General features: G+C 43.1%; 1 protein-coding gene across 1 annotated transcript in view; it reads right to left on the reverse strand.

The window, feature by feature from the left end:
• Positions 1–4231: 4231 nt before the first annotated feature.
• GLB1 (galactosidase beta 1) overlaps positions 4232–19488 on the reverse strand; it is an 80207-nt gene continuing 64950 nt past the window's right edge. Inside the window, exons 15-16 of the mRNA XM_077491800.1 lie at positions 18320–18541; positions 4232–4716 (exon numbers count right to left, since the gene is read on the reverse strand). Of these exons, the coding sequence (XP_077347926.1) occupies positions 4477–4716; positions 18320–18541 (462 nt within the window). The 3' untranslated portion in view covers positions 4232–4476. The remainder of the gene's footprint in view (positions 4717–18319; positions 18542–19488) is intronic.

Genomic DNA, 19488 nt, shown 5'->3' on the forward strand with positions numbered 1-19488 from the left:
CTCAAACCAACAACTTAGTACGCCGTCATCCTATCCTACACCCACTCCCAGAAATAGTAACGTCAGATACCAGTCGCCATGGGTGGGGAGCGCACCATCTAGACCGGGGAGCACAGGGCCGTTGGTCCTCCTGTCCACAAGGGATAGTCTCAAACGTTCTGGAGCTCAGGGCCGCATGGCAAGCTCTCCTAACCTTCGGTTCCCTTCTCTCAGGGAAGTGTCCTTCTACGCATGGACAATACAGTGGCTGTAAATTATGTCCACCGGCAAGGGGGCACCAGAAGCAAAATCCTAATGCAGGAAGTTCGACCCATAAACGAGTGAGCACAGGTCCACTTGACGGATTTGAAGGCAGTATACGTACCCTCGATTCACAACCAACTCGCGGACGACCTAAATCGAATATTTATATCGAACAACGAGTGGTCCCTCAGTCACAAGGCCTTTACTCTTCTCACACGCAAATGCGGTCCAGATATGAATTTGGCAGCAACTCCAGCAAACTGCAAGTGTACCCGCTTCCTAGCAAGGATCGCCTATCCAACAGCAATGGGGATCGACTGTCTCCACCATCCTTGGGAATTTCGCCTAGGTTACATATTCCCTCCGGTGCTCCTGATAGCCAGGTTTCTGGCCAGACTGAGGAGTTCGTCGTCCACAGTAATAGCGGTGTTGCCCTTCTGGCCCAGAAGACCATGGTTTCCGATCATCCTGCAATTAAACACAGAGGAGCCTCTCCCACTTCCGCCGTTCCCAGACTTGCTCTAGCAGATGCAATTCCAACAACCGTCTCCAGAGCGATTACACCTGATGGCATGGAAATTGAAAAGGAAAGGTTGTTAGATCAGGGGTGTTCGTTAAGAGTAGTATCTACCTTACAGCAAGCAAGGAAGAAATAGACAAACAACATACAGTGCCTTGCGAAAGTATTCGGCCCCCTTGAACTTTTCAACCTTTTGCCACATTTCAGGCTTCAAACATAAAGATATAAAATTTTTATTTTTTGTGAAGAATCACCAACAAGTGGGACACAATTGTGAAGTGGAACGAAATCTATTGTATTTTTGAAACTTTTTTAAACTAATAAAAAAAATGAAAAGTGGGACGTGCAAAATTATTCAGCCCCCTTGCGTTAATACTTTGTAGAGCCAGCTTTTGCTGCGATTACAGCTGCAAGTCGCTTGGGGTATGTCTCTATCAGTTTTGCCCATCGAGAGACTGAAATTCTTGCCCATTCTTCCTTGCAAAACAGCTCGAGCTCAGTGAGGTTGCATGGAGAGCGTTTGTGAACAGCAGTTTTCAGCTCTTTCCACAGATTCTCAATTGGATTTAGGTCTGGACTTTGACTTGGCCATTCTAACACCTGGATAAGTTTATTTGTGAACCATTCCTTTGTAGATTTTGCTGTATGTTTGGGATCATTGTCTTGCTGGAAGATAAATCTCCGTCCCAGTTTCAGGTCTTTTGCAGACTCCAACAGGTTTTCATCCAGAATGGCACCTTCTTCCACATGTTTGGTGTGTCTCCCAGGTGGCTTGTGGCAAACTTTAGACAAGACTTTTTATGGATATCTTTGAGAAATGGCTTTCTTCTTGCCACTCTTCCATAAAGGCCAGATTTGTGCAGTGTACGACTGATTATTGTCCTATAGACAGACTCTCCCACCTCAGCTGTAGTTCTCTGCAGTTCATCCAGAGTGATCATGGGCCTCTTGGCTGCATCTCTGATCAGTCTTCTCCTTGTCTGAGCTGAAAGTTTAGAGGGACGGCCAGGTCTTGGTAGATTTGCAGTGGTCTGATACTCCTTCCATTTCAAAATGATCGCTTGCACAGTGCTCCTTGGGATGTTTAAAGCTTGGGAAATCTTTTTGTATCCAAATCCGGCTTTAAAACTTCTCCACAACAATATTACGGACCTGCCTGGTGTGTTCCTTGGTCTTCATGATGCTCTCTGCGCTTTCAACAGAACCCTGAGACTATCACAGAGCAGGTGCATTTATAGAGACTTGATTACACACAGGTGGATTCTATTTATCACCATCAGTCATTTAGGACAACATTGGATCATTCAGAGATCCTCGCTGAACTTCTGGAGTGAGTTTGCTGCACTGAAAGTAAAGGGGCCGAATAATTTTGCACGCACCACTTTTCAGTTTTTTATTTGCTAAAAAAGTTTAAATTATCCAATAGATTTCGTTCCACTTCACAATTGTGTCCCACTTGTTGGTGATTCTTCACAAAAAAATTAAAATTTTATATCTTTATGTTTGAAGCCTGAAATGTGGCAAAAGGTTGAAAAGTTCAAGGGGGTCGAATACTTTTTCGCAAGGCACTGTATATAAAAAGATCCGGGAGAAACTTTCCACAATAGACCAACAGCAGTCCTGGAACCCCCTCTCTCCATCAGTCTTTCAAGTGTTAGAATTGCTACAACTAGGCATAGAGAAAGAGTTAAGGTCAAGTACCTTAAAAGTTCACGTCTCTGCCATATCCGCAATGACAGGAATCAAATGGGCTTTAAACCCCCTCATCATTCAGTTTCAGAAGGCATGCCTAAAAATAAGGCCTCCCAGAAAACCAACCTTTCTGACCTGGGACCTGTCAATCGTTCTGGAAGCTTTAGCAAAAGAACCTCTCTCGCTGGTAGGATCAATATCCCTATGGAACTTGACACTTAAACTATCATTTCTAGTTGCAATCATGTCGGCCAAGAGGGTCTCCGAACTGCAAACTCTATTAATCAAAGAACCACACCTAGTTTTTTTATCCAGACAGGGTCGTACTCAGACCTTCGGACCAGTTTGTGCCGAAGGTAGCTCTAGCTTCCACTTTAACCTGGAGATCAATCTCCCTGTTTTTCTCAACACAGACGGAAATCCTCATCCTCTGGACGTGAAGTCTGCAATCTCCACCTATCTGGAAGTTACCGCTCCATTCAGAAAGACAGAAAACCTCCTGGTCATTCCACGTGGTGCCAAGAGGGGTCAGGCGGCTTCTTCAAGAACAATAGCTTCTTGGTTGATTAAAGTTATCAAGAAAGCATATCTAGTTCAACATCTTCCAATACCGGAAAATCTGAAAGCACATTCAATGAGGGTGGTGGTGGCTTCATGGGCAGCGTACTGTAGAGTATCCCCAGAGACTATATGCAAGGCAGCAACTTGGACGTCAAAAACCACATTCATGTCGCACTACAGAATAGACCCGGCTCAATTAACTACGGTTGAGTTCGGTAGATCAATTGTTCAATCAAATTCATCCATACCTTGTACCTGAGTAAATAAAAACTTCTGAACAGCACCCACCCATGTAGAGAGTTATTTCCCAATGTGTGTGCTGCCATGATGCGTCAGGAAAATGGAAAATTGTATACTCACCTTTCCGTAATTTTCCTTTCCTGACGTATCCCATGGCAGCACACAGGATATAGTTACTGAGAATGCAACGGTGGACTCAAATCTTATAGCTAACCAGTCCTATCAGGTTGTGGAGGTGGAGTCACAACCCAATGTGTGTGCTGCCATGGGATGAGTCAGGAAAGGAAAATTACGGAAAGGTGAGTATAGAATTTTCCGTTATTTCACTTATTAAAATCAAATTTATAACTTTTCTTGAATGTCTTTTTTCTGGATTTTTTGTTGTTATTCTGTCTCTCACTGTTAAAATAAACCTACCATTGAAATTATAGACCGATAATTTCTTTGTCAGTGGGCAAACATACAAAATCAGCAGTGTGTGTAATTTCAGTATATATATATATATATATATATATATATACACACACATACATATACATATACACACACATACATACACATATACACGCTCCGTTCAACCAGTTGTATTTTTTTACATTATAATATAATGATTTATGGCATAATCTTCCAGTGCCTACTTTAGTGTTTATTATTAGACTCTCAGCATAGCTGTCTGCTCATACCTCATACAGACAGGCACTTACCTGAGTGTAGGAAGATCAATGGACTACCAGAGGGCTCGCCAGCACATTCGCAGCTCATTGAAAACTAGAAGCCGTCAGCTAGAATCACAACCTGACAGAGGTTCTAAACCTTTCATAAACGTGCTAAAACTGATTTTTTTCAGTTTTAGATAGAGCTCGGCTTTAAATGTTATTTAACATGAGGTAATGCCACCGTTTCCACCATCTTATTTGTCTTTACATGTCTTTCATCAATATCTATATTGCTATTATGGACCACATTAAAATATCATTAAGACACGATGAATATTTTATTTAGCGGCAGATAAAATCTGTACAGTGCAAAAATCACATGAAAATGATTAGACATTTCACTCAAGTGTTTCAATTATATAATTTACACTCTTGTCAGACATTCACAGTTCAGTGTTAGGACCCTTATTCCAGAGATCACACTAGAAATCCAAGATTTACAGAAGTATCAAGCACATTTTTAAACATTTCCTTTATGGGGCAACATGACCTTTACTTGGACAGTCACAATTTGCTAAAAACATATTTCTGTCTAATAAAGTTTTTTCTTTTAGATAGAATAGGCTTGTCCACAAATTCTACAATGCATTTCCCAGCATCACAGGGAGAATGTTCAAGTTCCAGTACTGTGACATTATTCAAAGAAGATGTTGTTAAGATGTGCATAGGAACATATAATGTTACTTGAGGTCCTCTGGCTGGCCAGTACCGACCCAGATTGAAGCCATTGATCCAAATCTGTCCCTATAAAATCAAGAAGATGAATTTAGGAAACAGAATACATCTTATCTATGAAATGCCTATTTCAAATGACAATATGCTGTTTATTCTGAATTTCATCAGGAAATTAAGGCTGTATTACATGCACGGATATTTGCTTATTAAAAGCAGCATACACAGCGCCTTGAAAAAGTATTCACACCCCTTGAAATTTTCCACAATTTGTCAGGTCACAACCAAAAAAGTAAATGTATTTTATTGGTATTTTATGTAGACCAACGCAAAATGGCACAAAACTGTGAAGTGGAAGGAAAGTAATAAATGGTTATCAAAATTTGTTACAAAATATGTGAAAAGTGTGGTGTGCATTTGTATTCAGCCCCCTAAGTCAATACTTTGTAAAAAAGAAAAAACACCTTTTTCGCTGCAATTACAGCTGCAAGTCTTTTTGATTATGTCTCTACCAGCTTTGCACATCTAGGAAAGTGAAATTTTTGCCCATCCTTCTGTGCAAAATAGCTCAAACTGTCAGATTAGATGGAGAACAACTGAACAGCAATTTTCATGTCTTGTCACAGATTCTCAGTTGGATTTAGGTCTGGACTTTGGGCCATTCTAAACACATGAATATGCTTTCATCTAAACCATTCTATTGAAGCTCTGGCTGTATGTTTAGGGTCGTTGTCCTGCTGGAAGGTGAACCTCTGCCCCAGTCTCAAGTCTTTTGCAAAATTTTAAACCGTTTTTCATTCATTGACGGACACAGCACCTTTAATCTTGACCTCAGGTTATAGCGCCACCTTCAGGAAAGGACTAGGCAGAGAATGTAAAAACATCAAAACTGGGGGTGGTCCTAGTGGCTATAACCCCTCACTCTGCTTCCAGCAGCTAAATTTTTTAGTATAGAAGAAGGACCTGGCTCCCTGTGAGGACCATTGGTTCTTGGAATTTTTTCTTTTTCCTGCTTTTTGATTCATGTGATCTACAATCAACAGCCAGGCTGGGCGACAGGCTGGATAATATAGATCCTGGTAGTCTCTCCAGCCTGGCCATCGAGCGTGTGCAGACCCTAGCTACAAACTCAGGCCACGTCATGCCCCGTCGGGTCCAGGGGCAGCCAGCGAGCTATAGGCTCCGGGGCACACGTCACAGTGTGCCATGGCCGACAGCCACCCCATACTGCGTGGGCGATGGGTCTGTCCGTAGAATGCGCCCAGCAGTTCCTGCAGGAGGGGTAAGTATGGTTCCACCTGGCTCGACAGGATGGACCAGCTGGGCATTCCCTGGGAGGTCAACTAGGGGGTCTCTCCCTTTATTCTCTCACTGTCCCTTTCCCTCCTCCCCATGCTAAGGGGCAGCTGTGTGACTGGGCATAGGGGGTGCTGTGCATGTACATGGTCGTGGGTCCTCTGGGGGGTCTCTGGGTCCTGGCAGGGGGCTGCTCTGGGTGGTTGGTGGTCCGCTCATTTTCTCCCTGCTTTTAGGCCATTTTTTGAGTATTTGTGTGTTGCTATGTGAGGACTGGCCGCAGCGAGAACTGCGGGCATTTTACGGTGGCTGTGGCCATTTTCTTGTAGCCGCAGCCAGTTTCTTAAAGTCCGGGAGCCATGTTCCCGGCGCTCTGACGTTTTTTGCTGGGCAGCCGGCACCCATTCTCTAGTCACTGGTTCAGTCTGGAACAGCGCGAAACTGACACAGAACACCTCGTGGCTGGCACAGGGGAGAGCGGACGGCGGCAGCACAGCGCAGTACCTGGGTCAGGGTGGTGAGTCCTGCAGGGGGCCCCTCAGTCTGTGGCAGCTACAAGGTTGGGCAATTTTTGTGGCTTTCCTTAGGTCCCTAGTGGTAACAGGCGAGAGTGGGTCAGCATGGCGTCAGAAGCTGGGGCTTCTTCCACCAGACATCCCTGTTATTGCAACCGGTTCCCTTGCACCTGCGGTGCCTATGGATGCTCTGTCGGCGGTCCTTGAGTCCTTTGTCGCCAGGGTGGAAGCGGCGTGCGGGCGCAAGGGGGGGGGGGGGTAAAAAACGCCCCCTCCCCCCACCGCCTTCTGGGCAAAGCTCTGATTCAGACTCTGGTTCCGCTGTTACAGGTGGTCCCTGTTATGACGTTTCAGAGGATGTGGACCAGGACCGTTTGGACAGTGAGGAGGACTCTGTGTCTGGGTCAGCGCTAGTAGGAGCGCTCATCACATCGGTGATGGAGGATATGGCAGGGGCATCTGCAGAGTTGTCGGTCCCTTTTGGGTCCCACAAGCCGGCCAGCACTGCTAAGGTGTTTTGGGAAGCCCACAGCAGGCCTTTTCAGTCCCGAGACGGATGGCTGTGCGTTACCCCTTTGAGGAGAGTTTTCGGAAAAAACTGACATCTCCGGTCGTTAACCCCCGGTATCCAGGTTAAATAAGGTAACCACGATTGCGGTGGAAGGGACCCCTGCTTTCAAGGACCCCACCGACAGAAGGGCCGAGGCGGTTGCCCGGTCCACGTTTACGGTGGTGGGGTCAGCATTGCAGCCAGTGTTAGCCACAGCCCTGGTGTTACAGACGCTTAATGAATGGGAAAGTTGTTGCACCGTGAGTTGGAGAATTAACAGGTTTCCCCGGTCTGCATGGAACTGGCAGACCAGTTGGTGCAGGGCCTGAAGTATGGCTGTGATGCGGCCCTAGATACGGCCCCTTTGCTTTCTAGAGCCTCAGTATCAGCTGTGGTGCTACGTCGCCTGGTTTGGCTTAAATGCTGGTCTGCGGACCAGGCTTCTAAGAAAGCACTGGCAGATTTGCCCTGCTAGGGGGAGAGGCTATTCTGAGTCTCGCTGGATGACATTATTAAGAACGTTACTGGGGGGAAGAGTACTTTGCTCCCACAGTTCAGAAAGGGTAAGGAGCCACGCCGTAGACAGGGGCCCTCCTTTTGCACTCAGAAGCGTATTTTTCATCCGCCCAGATCGGCAGGTAAGTGTTCCCGGTCTAACAAGGTGCCCGCTGAGCAAGCCAAACAAGCCTGCGAATCTGTTACTGCATGAAGGTTTGCCCCCGCCCAACTCTCGGGTGGGGGGGGGGTCGCCTTCGGGAGTTTGCAGCCCGGTGGACCTTCCTCCTTTCCGACCAGTGGGTCTGCGAACGGATTCCATCAGGCTACAAGATAGAGTTTCTTTTTTGTCCGCCAAACAGATTTTTTCCCTCCAACCTTCATCTTATTCTGGCTCATCGGGAGGCCCTGTTCAGGGCAGTACAGGACCTGCCGCTGCGCGGGGTGATAGTACCTGTGCCGACGCCGGAAAGTTTCAGGGATTCTACTACAATCTGTTTGTAGCCCCGAAGGAAGGGGTCCGTCCGGTCCTGGATCTCAAGGCCCTCAGCTTTGTGAAACTGCAAAGGTTCAGGATGGAATTGGTTCGCTGCGTGGTCGCTGCACTCCATCAGGGGGATTTCTTGGCATCTTCGGACATCAAGGACACATACTTGCATGTCCCCATACGCGTCAGGCATCAGAGGTTTCTATTTGCAGTCTGGTACGAGCAATATCAAATTTGTAGCTCTCCCTTTTGGTCTAGTGACGGTGCCAAGGGTCTTCACCAAGGTGCTAGCCCCAATTCTGGCATTGCTAAGACAACGAGGGATCGCAATTGTGGGTTACCTGGACAACCTCCTCCTGAGAGCATCTTCTGCCTCAGAATTAAGGGAGGATGTGGTGATCACCACATAGACTCTGAGAGTTTGGTTGGGTGTTGAACCTCCAGAAGTCAGCGTTGGTGCAGACTCAATGCCTGGAGTACCTGGGCTTGATTCTGGACTCCTCAGAGGTGAGAGTCTCTCCCTTTAGACAAGCTACAGACTCTTCAAGCTGCGGTGAAGTTACTGGTGTCCGCAGGTGGACGTCCCTGCGTTTTTGAATGCGAGTTCTGGGTCTCATGGTAGCCATTTTCGAGGAGGTACCGTATGCTCAATTCCACACTCAAGTCTTGCAGAAAGAGATCCTGTCATGAGAGGGATGCCTAATAAATCAGAACAGAGTAAACAGATCAATGGGCTGCACTAAAGGAATCAGGCTCAAAGGTAAGTGAAAATATATATATTCATTAAAGATAAAGACACAGGTGCAAACCAAACACAGCAAACCATGAACAAGCAAGAATGCAAATACACAGCAACCCCAAACACATAATCTAACACACACACTTATATACACACATTATGTATATATATATATATATATATATATATATATATATATATATATATATATATATATATATATATATATATATATATATATATATATACACACATACACACACATACACATACATACATATATACATACACACACACACACACACATAATATAATACACACACGCACACATATACATACATATACACACACACACACACGGAAAGGGAACACAAGTATAACAACAAGGCAGGGATGAGAGACGAGGGGAACAGGAGGCCAGATGGAGGAAGCAGAAGCAAGGGGGAGCCGAGGCAGGAATCAGGGGACAAGTCTCATGAACCAGGTACAGGAAACAGAGTCCAGGACAGGGCAGGAAGCGGATCAGAAATGGGTTTCAGGCAACGGATCAGATCAGGCAGGGACAAGGCTTGCAGGGAGGAATTCTGAAGCACTGAGCCTCAGTGACGGGCGGGCTTATATACGCTCAGCAGTTGCACATCAGGTGCAGCTTGATCACTAGAATGTCCATCTGCTGGGAGACAACCGCTGGTGGCCACCAGAACTCTACCCTTTGATGCCGAAAGAAACGGTGACACCAGCAGGTGATCCAAGCAATAACACTGTTCCTGAAGATCCTGTCCAAATGGGGCAAATCTCAGACATCCTTGGATTGTCAAATTCAGGTGAGCCAGCTAGTCAGGGATTCCCTTCTCTGGTGGCAGAGGTCTCTGGGGTTGGCTTGGCTGGGCTGGGAAGGGAGTTTGGGAATACAGTCGGCGTAGGGTAGATCGACGAAAGAAGAATCCTGCTTGCCGATCAATGTGCTGGAGCTTCGGGCGATCAAGCGGTGCCTCTCCACATGGTCACAGGGGCTACACGGGCGTCCAATCAGGATCCAGTCGGACAATGCCACAGCGGTGGAAGAAAACAACTATTGTTGACGTTGATGGACTTTTTAGGCATAGACATTAAAGAAAATTATAAATTCAAACAGTATTTATTTCTAAAAACAACAAAACATCCAATTATTGTATATCAGAGCATGTCGATTACACTGTCTACTGCATCACAATTAAACAAATGATTCATGCATTCCCATTTTGTTAGAGTGTATAATATAGGGATAAAATAAAATAGAATCACAGAAGTCCTTTGCAGAAAACGTATGAATCATTTGTTTAATTGTTTTGTTGTTTTTAGAAATAAATACAGTTTGAATTTATAATTTTCTTTATGTCTATGCCTAAAAAGTCCATCAACGTCAACAATAGTTGTTTTCTTCCAAAGTAAATTTAAATATTGGGACGTGGCATGTCTATTATGTAGTGTATCCACAGCACCACTCTGTGGTTGATACACCTTTAAACTGAAATCAAATGCCACAGTGGTGGCGTATGTCAACCATCAAGGAGGGACAAGGAGGGACATGTATAGCCATCAATAAAAACTAAGAAAAAAAGGTTTTTTTTTTACATACTGCCACCAGAGCAAGGGCGGTGACACTGTACTGCTGTGACAGTGATCATGTACAATGACTGGCTATGACAGGCGGGCATACAGGGGGTATAATTCCATTACAGCCATAGCATGTGTATACCCTGCAGAACAGTGCTAGAACAGTGTCGCTAGAATCATGGTTTCTTTTTCTTTTAAAGATTTTATTGCTATATATAAACAAGGCAACATATCACGGAACTGGATATATATAAAACATCTCACATAAGACAGCAACAGAATCACGGTTTCTGATTGCCAGCAGAACAAACCAGTGCAGCCAACAGTGTTCCTAATCACTGCCACACCAGTGCAGTGTTGCCTTTGCCTGTGCTAAATCTGACTGCAGGCTGGACCACTTCTTTGCCTGTTTGCGGAACGTATATTTCTACCTGCCACCTGAACTGACCAATCTGCATGTTCAACTGACTGTGTTCCTGCAAGTTGCCATCCCCTGTGTACAACTGCACTCCTGCAACCACCTGCACTCTTTTGCTCTTCCTTTCTTCAGCCTCCTGTACTCCCAGGGCAGTGAACATGGCATTGCTGGGGGAAGTCAAGTAGGCTAGGGTTGTTTGGCTTATAGGAGCTGGGACTGCTGTAGATGATACTACACTAAGCGATTGTATATTCCCTGGCCACTTGTACAGAGGCAAGCATTACAGTACATTGGTTTTGATATAACTGGCTGATTTGTGTGATACACAAGATACAATGTCCAGCACATAATCAGTCCAGACAGTAAAAAAGTAAAAAACAGTAAAAAAAGTCACAAACGAGGTATCTCCATACTCTAAGAGAGTAGTACAATGTTTTGGGTTGTAATTCTAAGTATGCTCATGCTGTAAGAATAATTTTATTAAATTAACAGCTGTGTAAAATGAAATTATTATTTTTTTCTTCGTTTTCTTTCTGAATTTTACAAAAACTTGTGGCAAGCAATTATGTCTTTAAAAGACTCTCCAAAATGTGGTCTTTTTATTGTTTTTCTAATGTCCTGGTGCTCCAGGGCCTCCAAAAATGTGATGGGCAGGCAGGAAATTAGATGTGTAATTGATGCACCTGGAATGCCTGATGCTTGGATTTTGGGCCTCTATATGGCTAGGCTGTCAAAAAGTCTCACATGTGGTATTGTCACACTCATAAACAGTAGTAGAATTTGTTTTGGGGTGCAATTCCAAGTATGCAGATGATGTGTGTTAGAAATATCCTAATAACTGGCAACTTTGTGTAAACAAAACACATTTTAATTTTCCTGCATTTTGCAAAAACTTGTGGCAAAAAAAGTTACACTTTTTAGAAAATACATTTAGAGTGTTTGGTTTTCAAAATGGGGCCAGTGTCAGGGCTGGCTTAGCCCTTCCTTCTCTGGGCTGGCCGCTCAGCTGTCGGCTAATTGCCAGCTCTCTTCTCTCTCCACAGTTACCAGCTGTTCCTGCTGATGCTCGTCTGACCTGCCTACTTAAAGCCTTCCAGCTCACTTCACCTCTGCCTTCGCCTTGGTCACATCACTAGAAACCATCTCCTGCGGTTTGTTTAAAGACTGGCTTGCTGACATCCCTTCTGGCTCCTTATCCTGCTTACCCTGACTTCTGGCCTGGCTGACTACCCGATCTGGTTACTAGACTCTGACTATGCTTGACTACGCTTTTTCTATTTACCTTTTTATTTTTATTAATAAACAAGTGTGATTTAATTGTACTTCTGTCTCAGTCTGATTCATGGTTTCTGACAGCCAGTTTGTGGGTGTTTCTACTGTCCTGGTGCTCCAGGGCCTCAAAACATGTGACAGGTAGTCAGGAAATTAGATGCATAATCAATGCTCTTGGAAATGTGCTCCTTGCATTTTGGGTCTCTTGTTGCTAGGCTGTGAAAAAATCTCACACATGTGGCACTGTTATACTCGGGAGGAGTATCAGAATGTGTTTGGGGAGTGCGATTCCAAGTATGCCTATGATGTGTTTTAGAAATATCTGCATAATTGATAACTTTGTCTAAAAAGAATACTTTTTTTCTAATTCTAAATATGCTTATTCTGTGTGTGATAAATAACTTGTTAAAATGACAACTTTATGAAAAAAATAAAAAAAGTTATTTAACCACTTCCCACCCGGCCAATCTATATATACGGCCGGGTGGGAGCCGCCTGCTCCTGATAGGACGTTCAGGAACGTCATTCAGGAGCAGCGGGATCGCGCGCGCGCCCGCGCAGCGGCGCGATCCCGATGTGCTCGTGTCACCCGGACACGGCACATCTCAGATCGGCAGGAGGGCTCTGTGATTGGCCCTCCTGATCACATGACGGCCGTGTCCAATCACGGCCGTCATGTGATGTAAACAAACAGCCGGTTGCTAAGCAATCGGCTCTCCTCTCCTCACACGGAAGTCACCGCTGAGAAGAGGAGAGCAGAACGCTGCAGCCGGCTGATGATCAGTGAGTATGGGCTGCTTTTCACAGCTTTTTACTCACTGATCATCAGTGTAGTGTAAACACACAACACACCACACAGTGAAAACACAGTCCCCACATATGTCCTCAAAACACACATGTCCCCAAAACATACATGTCCCCAAATAATAAAAACACATGTCCCTAATAATAAAAACATGTCCCCCACATATGTCCCACTAAAATCACATGTCCCAATGATTATCTGCACACATATGTACGTGATCACCTGCACACATATGTACATGATCATTTGCGTACATATGTCCGTGATCACACAAACCAATTATTATACACTTAACGGAATTTTTTTTACCAAAAACATGTAGCAGAATACATTTTGGCTTAAATTTATGACAAAATTTGATTTTATTGGATTTCTTTTCAAATAGAAAAAAGAAAATATTGTTTTTTTCCCAAATTTCCGCTTTTTTTGCGCTTATATCGCAAAAAAAAAAAAAACGGAGTCGTGAATAAATAACACCAAAATAAAGCTCTATTTGTGCGAACAAAATGATAACAATTTCATTTGGGTACAGTGTAGCATGACCGCGCAATTGTCACTGAAAGCGCTAGAGCGCTGAAAGCTGAAAATTGGGCTGGGAAGGAAGGGGGTGAAAGTGCCCTGTATTGAAGTGGTTAATGTTGTCTTTTTTTTTTTTTTTTTTTAATTACAACTTCAAAAAACTCACTTTGCTTCATACTAAGTACCTTGGACTGTGCTTTCTAAAAAGGGTTCAACTGGAGGTATTTGTACTGTCCTGGAATTTTAGGGCTATATATTGGACTAAATTTCTAAAGAATGAATATTTATTTGCAACATATCCTAAACAAACTTTTTTCCCCAAAATTTAATATTTTTTTTAATTTACAGTTTATAGCAAAAAAAAAAAAAAAAAAAAAAAAACAGAAATAACTATCACCAAAAGAAAACTCAAATTATAATTTCATTTGGGTACAGTGTTGCATGACTGAATAATTCTCATTCAAAATGTGTTAGCGCTGAAAACTAAAAATGGCTTGGGCAAGAAGGGGGCGAAAGTGTCCAGTCCTGAGGTTGTCAAGGAGCAACAAGGGAATCAAACCAAAATTAAAATTCCAGGGGACAATCCATGACATCTTGCACAAAGGCTTCTACCACAGAATGAGATACTATAGGTCTCAGAAATAAAATGGCCAAGTCGAAGATCTGCCCCTTGATTTAAAAAGACCAGAGACTCTCTCACATCAGACCAGAAAAAAGATAATTTATGGAAGTCAAATATATGGCCTTGAAGAGGGCAGGGGTGGCAGAATTAGAAAACACCCCTATCACTCAGGACTCGGGCTTCAACAGCCATCAAAGCCTGCGATTGTAAAGCTGGAAAGAAGATGGGACCCATCAAAAGCAAATCAGACTGATCCAATGTCTGCATACCATGTTTTTCTTGGCCAAGCAAGGAAGGCATCATAGAAAATGGAGGACTCACCGGGCAACTGACACTCCTGAGGATCCCTGGTTTGGGACACAAAACTGTCCAGTTTGTTGTTAAAGAGACAGATGGAGCTTTCTTTTTGCGGTATTTAATCACCACTGGGTTTTTTTTTTTTGTTTAGCAAAAAAATAGAAGTTTTTCTTAGTTTGTGATAACATTTTGTAAATAAGTAATTTTTCTTCTTCACGGATGTGCACTGATGAGGCTGCACTGATGAGGAGGCACAAATATGCAGCACAGGTGAGCACTGATAGATGGCATTGATGGGCACTGACAGGTATCACTGATGGGTACTGAAAGGCATCAGCGGTGGGCACTCAATAGCAGCACTGATCATCAGGACACTGATGATAAGTGTCCTGATTGTCAGTGCAGATATCCCTGCTGAGGAATGCGGCTTACCGTGCTGCCAGCATGAGGAGAGCAATGGCGATAACTGGCATTTCTTGTTTACACTGTGATCAGCTGTGATTGTACATAGCTGATCACATGGTAAAGAGACTACATCATAAGCTCTTTATTGTGACCAGATGGACATACGCAACGAGAATAGGAGGGCGCCATATGACATCCTCCCAGAATGAGTGCTCCCGCCCATCTGTCATTTCACTATACGGCAGGCGGGACGCAGTTAATATTGTCATACAGAGCTGCATATATTATTCAAACTTAGTTTGGAATTATTGTTGGTATATTTATTGGGTTGATTTATTGTAGCAGGAGTGCAAGAATTTGAGATATTCTTTTTTTTTTTTTTATCATCACTCAAGTTTTTTGAACACACGTTTAATCTCGTTTGTACACCTTTGTATGAATTAAACAGGAGGTTGTGCTAGAAGTCCGAGATGTTTTTGGATTAAAAAGCACTGTAAGAAGTGCGAAGTAGAGGTATACATTTCATTTTTCGCATTAGCCTAAGACAGAACTTGACATTTTTAAAGAACTGAATAAAATCAGATGTCTGTGCTTACTGATATTAGGATAGAATATCTTGACCTACAGAAGAGGAAGAATTGGGCTCTCTCTGCACTATGTAACCTGCTTGTGTCTTTGCAGTTCAGGGGGAATGCAATATTCCTGCCCCTCATTGCACACATTATTAGTATACATTCATTTATATTCTAAGATGTAAGCATACCCTAAAAGTTATCCTCAGCTTAGTGGCAAAGGTTAAGGCAGGGGCATGCCTAAGAGAAAAGAAAAATTTTGAAAGCCATTACTTGTTTTTTTCCCGGAACAAATGGGGGGGGGGGGGTACCTGAAATATGTTCTTTTACAATGAATAATAATCTACAGCATCTATTATCTATGACATGTATTCAAACTATATAACAGGAAGACCATAATGAAAGATTTCTGAAGACTTTATATATAGTCCTAAATTACTGCAAGTTTAGTTTGCTTGAGGGCTCCATCTTGTACCTCCTACAGTTGGGTGATTGTTGGAATACAGCAGATAGTTTCGGTCCTCTCAGGCCTTCATTGACAGGCAAGAAGGTAAATTTGTATGACAAATTTCTGCCGACAACAAAGCTGCAATATACAACTACTGTGAGAAGAAACCTTATTTTTCAAAATGCTACAAAGATGAGAAAACACATCCTGGTATGCCAGATGTGCCTTAAAAGCGGGGTTCCACCCTAAAGTGGAACTTCAGCTCATCGGAACCCTCCCCCCCTCCGGTGTCACAGTTGGCACCTTTCAGGGGGGAGGGGGTGCAGATAACGGTCTAAGACAGGTATTTGCACCCACTTCCGGGCATAGACTCCCACGGGAGTCTATGCTTCTTCCTGTCCCAGCGAGCTGTCTGCTGGGACACACGGGTCACAGAGACAGCGCGGACCATTCCCATTGCGCTGCACGACTTGTGCATGCGCAGTAGGGAACCGGAAAGTGAAGCCGCAACGCTTAACTTCCTGATTCCCTTACTGAGAATGACGGCGGCAGCAGCCGAGAGATCGATCGGCCTTGGCTGCCGACATCACTGGACCCTGGGACAGGTGAGTGTCCATTTATTTAAAGTCAGCAGCTGTAGTATTTATAGCTGCTGGCTTTTAATATTTTTTTTTCCAGTGGACTCCCTCTTTAACCACTTCAATCCCGTGCCTATTCAATTTTTTTGCTAGAAAATTACTCAGAACCCCCAAACATTATATATAATTTTTTTAGCAGACACCATAGGGAATAAAATGGCAGTCATTGCAACTTTTTATCTTGCACGGTATTTGCGCAATAAATTTTTAAAACGCCATTTTTTTGGAAAAAAAACGGTTTTGTGAATTAAAAAACAACAAAACAGTAAAGTTAGCCCAATTTTTTTGTAGAATGTGAAAGATGATGTTACACCAAGTAAATAGATACCCAACATGTCTTGCTTTAAAATTGCACACACTCTATTTTTAGTACCCGACACCGGATGTTCTCCATGCTATTTACCCTTCCATCTCAGAAAGGTGTTGCCGTTGTCAGGGAGCCAAAGTTAGCACCTTTCTGGATGGGAACGCAGCTTTTATTGTCCCACCTTTTAGGAGTACAGGCGCCCATGACCCCAAAACTATTCCTCTGGTCCTACTGCTGTTATGTGGAAGTTTGTGTATTACAGTGTCAACTTCTTACCTGTTTATTTGTTCTGATGATTAATAATTATTTGAAAAAAATAAATAAATTGCGCACACTCATGGAATGGCGGCAAACTTCGGTACTTAAAAATCTCCATGGACAACACTTTGAAAATTTTTACAGATAACCAGTTTAGATTTAGAGGAGGTCTAGTGCGAGAATTGTTGCACATGCGCTAAAGCATGCAGCGATACCTCACATGTGTGGTTTGAATGGCGTTTACATATGTGGGTGGGACTTACATGTGCGTTCGCTTCTGCACGAGAGCTACCGGAGACAGAGGCCTTTTACATTTTTTTTTATTTTTGCACTTTTTTTTATCACTTTTATTCCTATCACAAGGAATGTAAACATCCCTTGTAATAGGAATTGTGTGTGACAGGTCCTCTTTATGGAGAGATGCAGGGTCAATAAGACCCCACATCTCTACTGTAGGCTGGAAAGCATGAGATTGAGAAAAAAAAATTCACCGATCTCATGACAGCCGTGATCGCGGCTTTATTTTCGGGAACGCAGGCGTGGCATCATAAGGTCGCGCCTGGGCGCTCCAACAGTCATAGATATGACTGGTGACCATCTGTTTTTTCACCTTCATGCATAGGATACATGAAGGTGAAAAAAAGACATAAAAATACTTTATGGAATGAAATGATGAGGACCATAATGAAAGTGCAAGTAGCTTTTCCCTCCAGAGTTCTCATTTCAGAAACACTCTGTTGCTCCTGGATCATCACAAAGTGTTTCTTCACCAGCAGCATCTTCAAGTAAGAGTGTTGCAAACCACACAATACCTTCATTTATAAATAAAATGACACCTGAAATTCAGAAGAACATTCATCAAGCTCACAAGAGTAATATATGCTTCTGGAAGGGGTGGCTACCTGTTCTCATGTACAGCTGAAATTTTCTTAGCATAAAACAGTCCTTGTTATTCCATTTGTAATACAAAATATTTAAAAATATCAAGTTTAATTTATTTACTGAAAAAGCAGTACTTTTATTTCCAGCTTAATACTTGTATATACACTGCATTTCACATTCCCAGGGTTACAAAATGACTATTGCACACTTTTTTTCCAGAAACAAAAAAAAAAAAGAAGGAGGCGGCCTGCGTGCAGTACTTTTTCTGCTGCCTCGCACTTTGTAGCTAGCAATTGAACTTCTTTGAGAGGTCTGTGTGACGTCTCAAAGTTTTTTTTTTTTTGCTTGTTTTAAACAAACACAGGAAAAAGTGAGAGAGCACAGCACATCACTGCACTGATTTTGGCCCCATCACACACCAGCTGCTGCAAACCAGCCCTAAATGATATACTGGGACTTTAAAAATGTAACAGTTGCATGCCTTTTCCAACACCTCAGTCCTTGGTACCATAATGAATACAGACATTATAACTTGAAAGTCCAAAAAAAATTACCTTTGTCCATCCGGGAAATTTAATGAACGTATCCTGAGGCAAGTCTGGAATGCCACTGGGAATAAGAAAACTGCCTTTGTAAAATGTTGGTGATGTACCATTTGATGTGTTCAGAGAGGTTTCCAGCAAATGTCCACTTTTTACTGGACTGTCTATATCTAAGGGATACATTGTCCAGTTAGCCAGAATTTCTCCATCAAGAGTCAGGTTAGTAAGCAAACCCTAAAAATAAAAATCACAAAACAACGTAGTTAAGCAAAGATATAGATTATACACACACACACACACACACACACACAAACACACTAACATATAATATATTATATACACACACATATACATACACACACATATACATACATATACACACACACACACACAGTTGTGCTCATTAGTTTATATGCCTTGGCAGAATTTAGGATTTCTTGCCCATTTTTCAGAGAATATGAATGATAAACACAAAAACGTTTCTTTCACTCATGGTTAGTGTTTGGCTGAAGCCATTATTATCAATCAACTGTGCTTACTCTTTAAATCGTAATGGCAACAGAAACTACCCAAATTACCCTGATCAAAAGTTTATATACCCCAGTTCTTAATACAGTGTATTGCCCCCTTAACCATCAATGAGAGCTTGAGGTCTTTTGTGGTATTTGTGGATGAGGCTCTTTATCTTCTCAGATGGTAAAGCTGCCCATCCATTCCTCTGGGCAAAAAGCCTCCAGTTCCTGTAAATTCTTGGGCTGTCTTGCATGAACTGCACATTTGAGATCCCCCCCAGAGTGGCTCAATGATATTGAGATCAGGAGACCGAGATGGCCTCTCCAGAACCTTCACTTCTTTCTGCTGTAGCCAATGACAGGTCGACTTGGCCTTGTGTTTTGGATCATTGCCATGTTGGAATGTCCAAGTAAGTCTCATGCACAGCTTCCTGGCTGATGAATGCAAATGTTCCTACAGTATTTTTTGATAACATACTGCATTCCTCTTTCCATCATTCCATTCCTTTGTAGCTCACACATCCAACACATCAGCGATCTACCTCTGTTTCACAGTAGAATGCTGTACAGTTAATCATAGGCCTTGTTGACTCCTCTCCAAAGTAATGGCTTTCTTCTGACGACTTGACCACGCAACCCATCTTTCTTCAAGTGCCTCCTTAGTATGCA

The sequence above is a fragment of the Lithobates pipiens genome, unplaced genomic scaffold, assembly GCF_037356315.1.
Source record: "Lithobates pipiens isolate NorthernLeopardFrog02 unplaced genomic scaffold, aLitPip1_a1.2 Scaffold_19, whole genome shotgun sequence".
Classification (NCBI taxonomy): domain Eukaryota; kingdom Metazoa; phylum Chordata; class Amphibia; order Anura; family Ranidae; genus Lithobates; species Lithobates pipiens.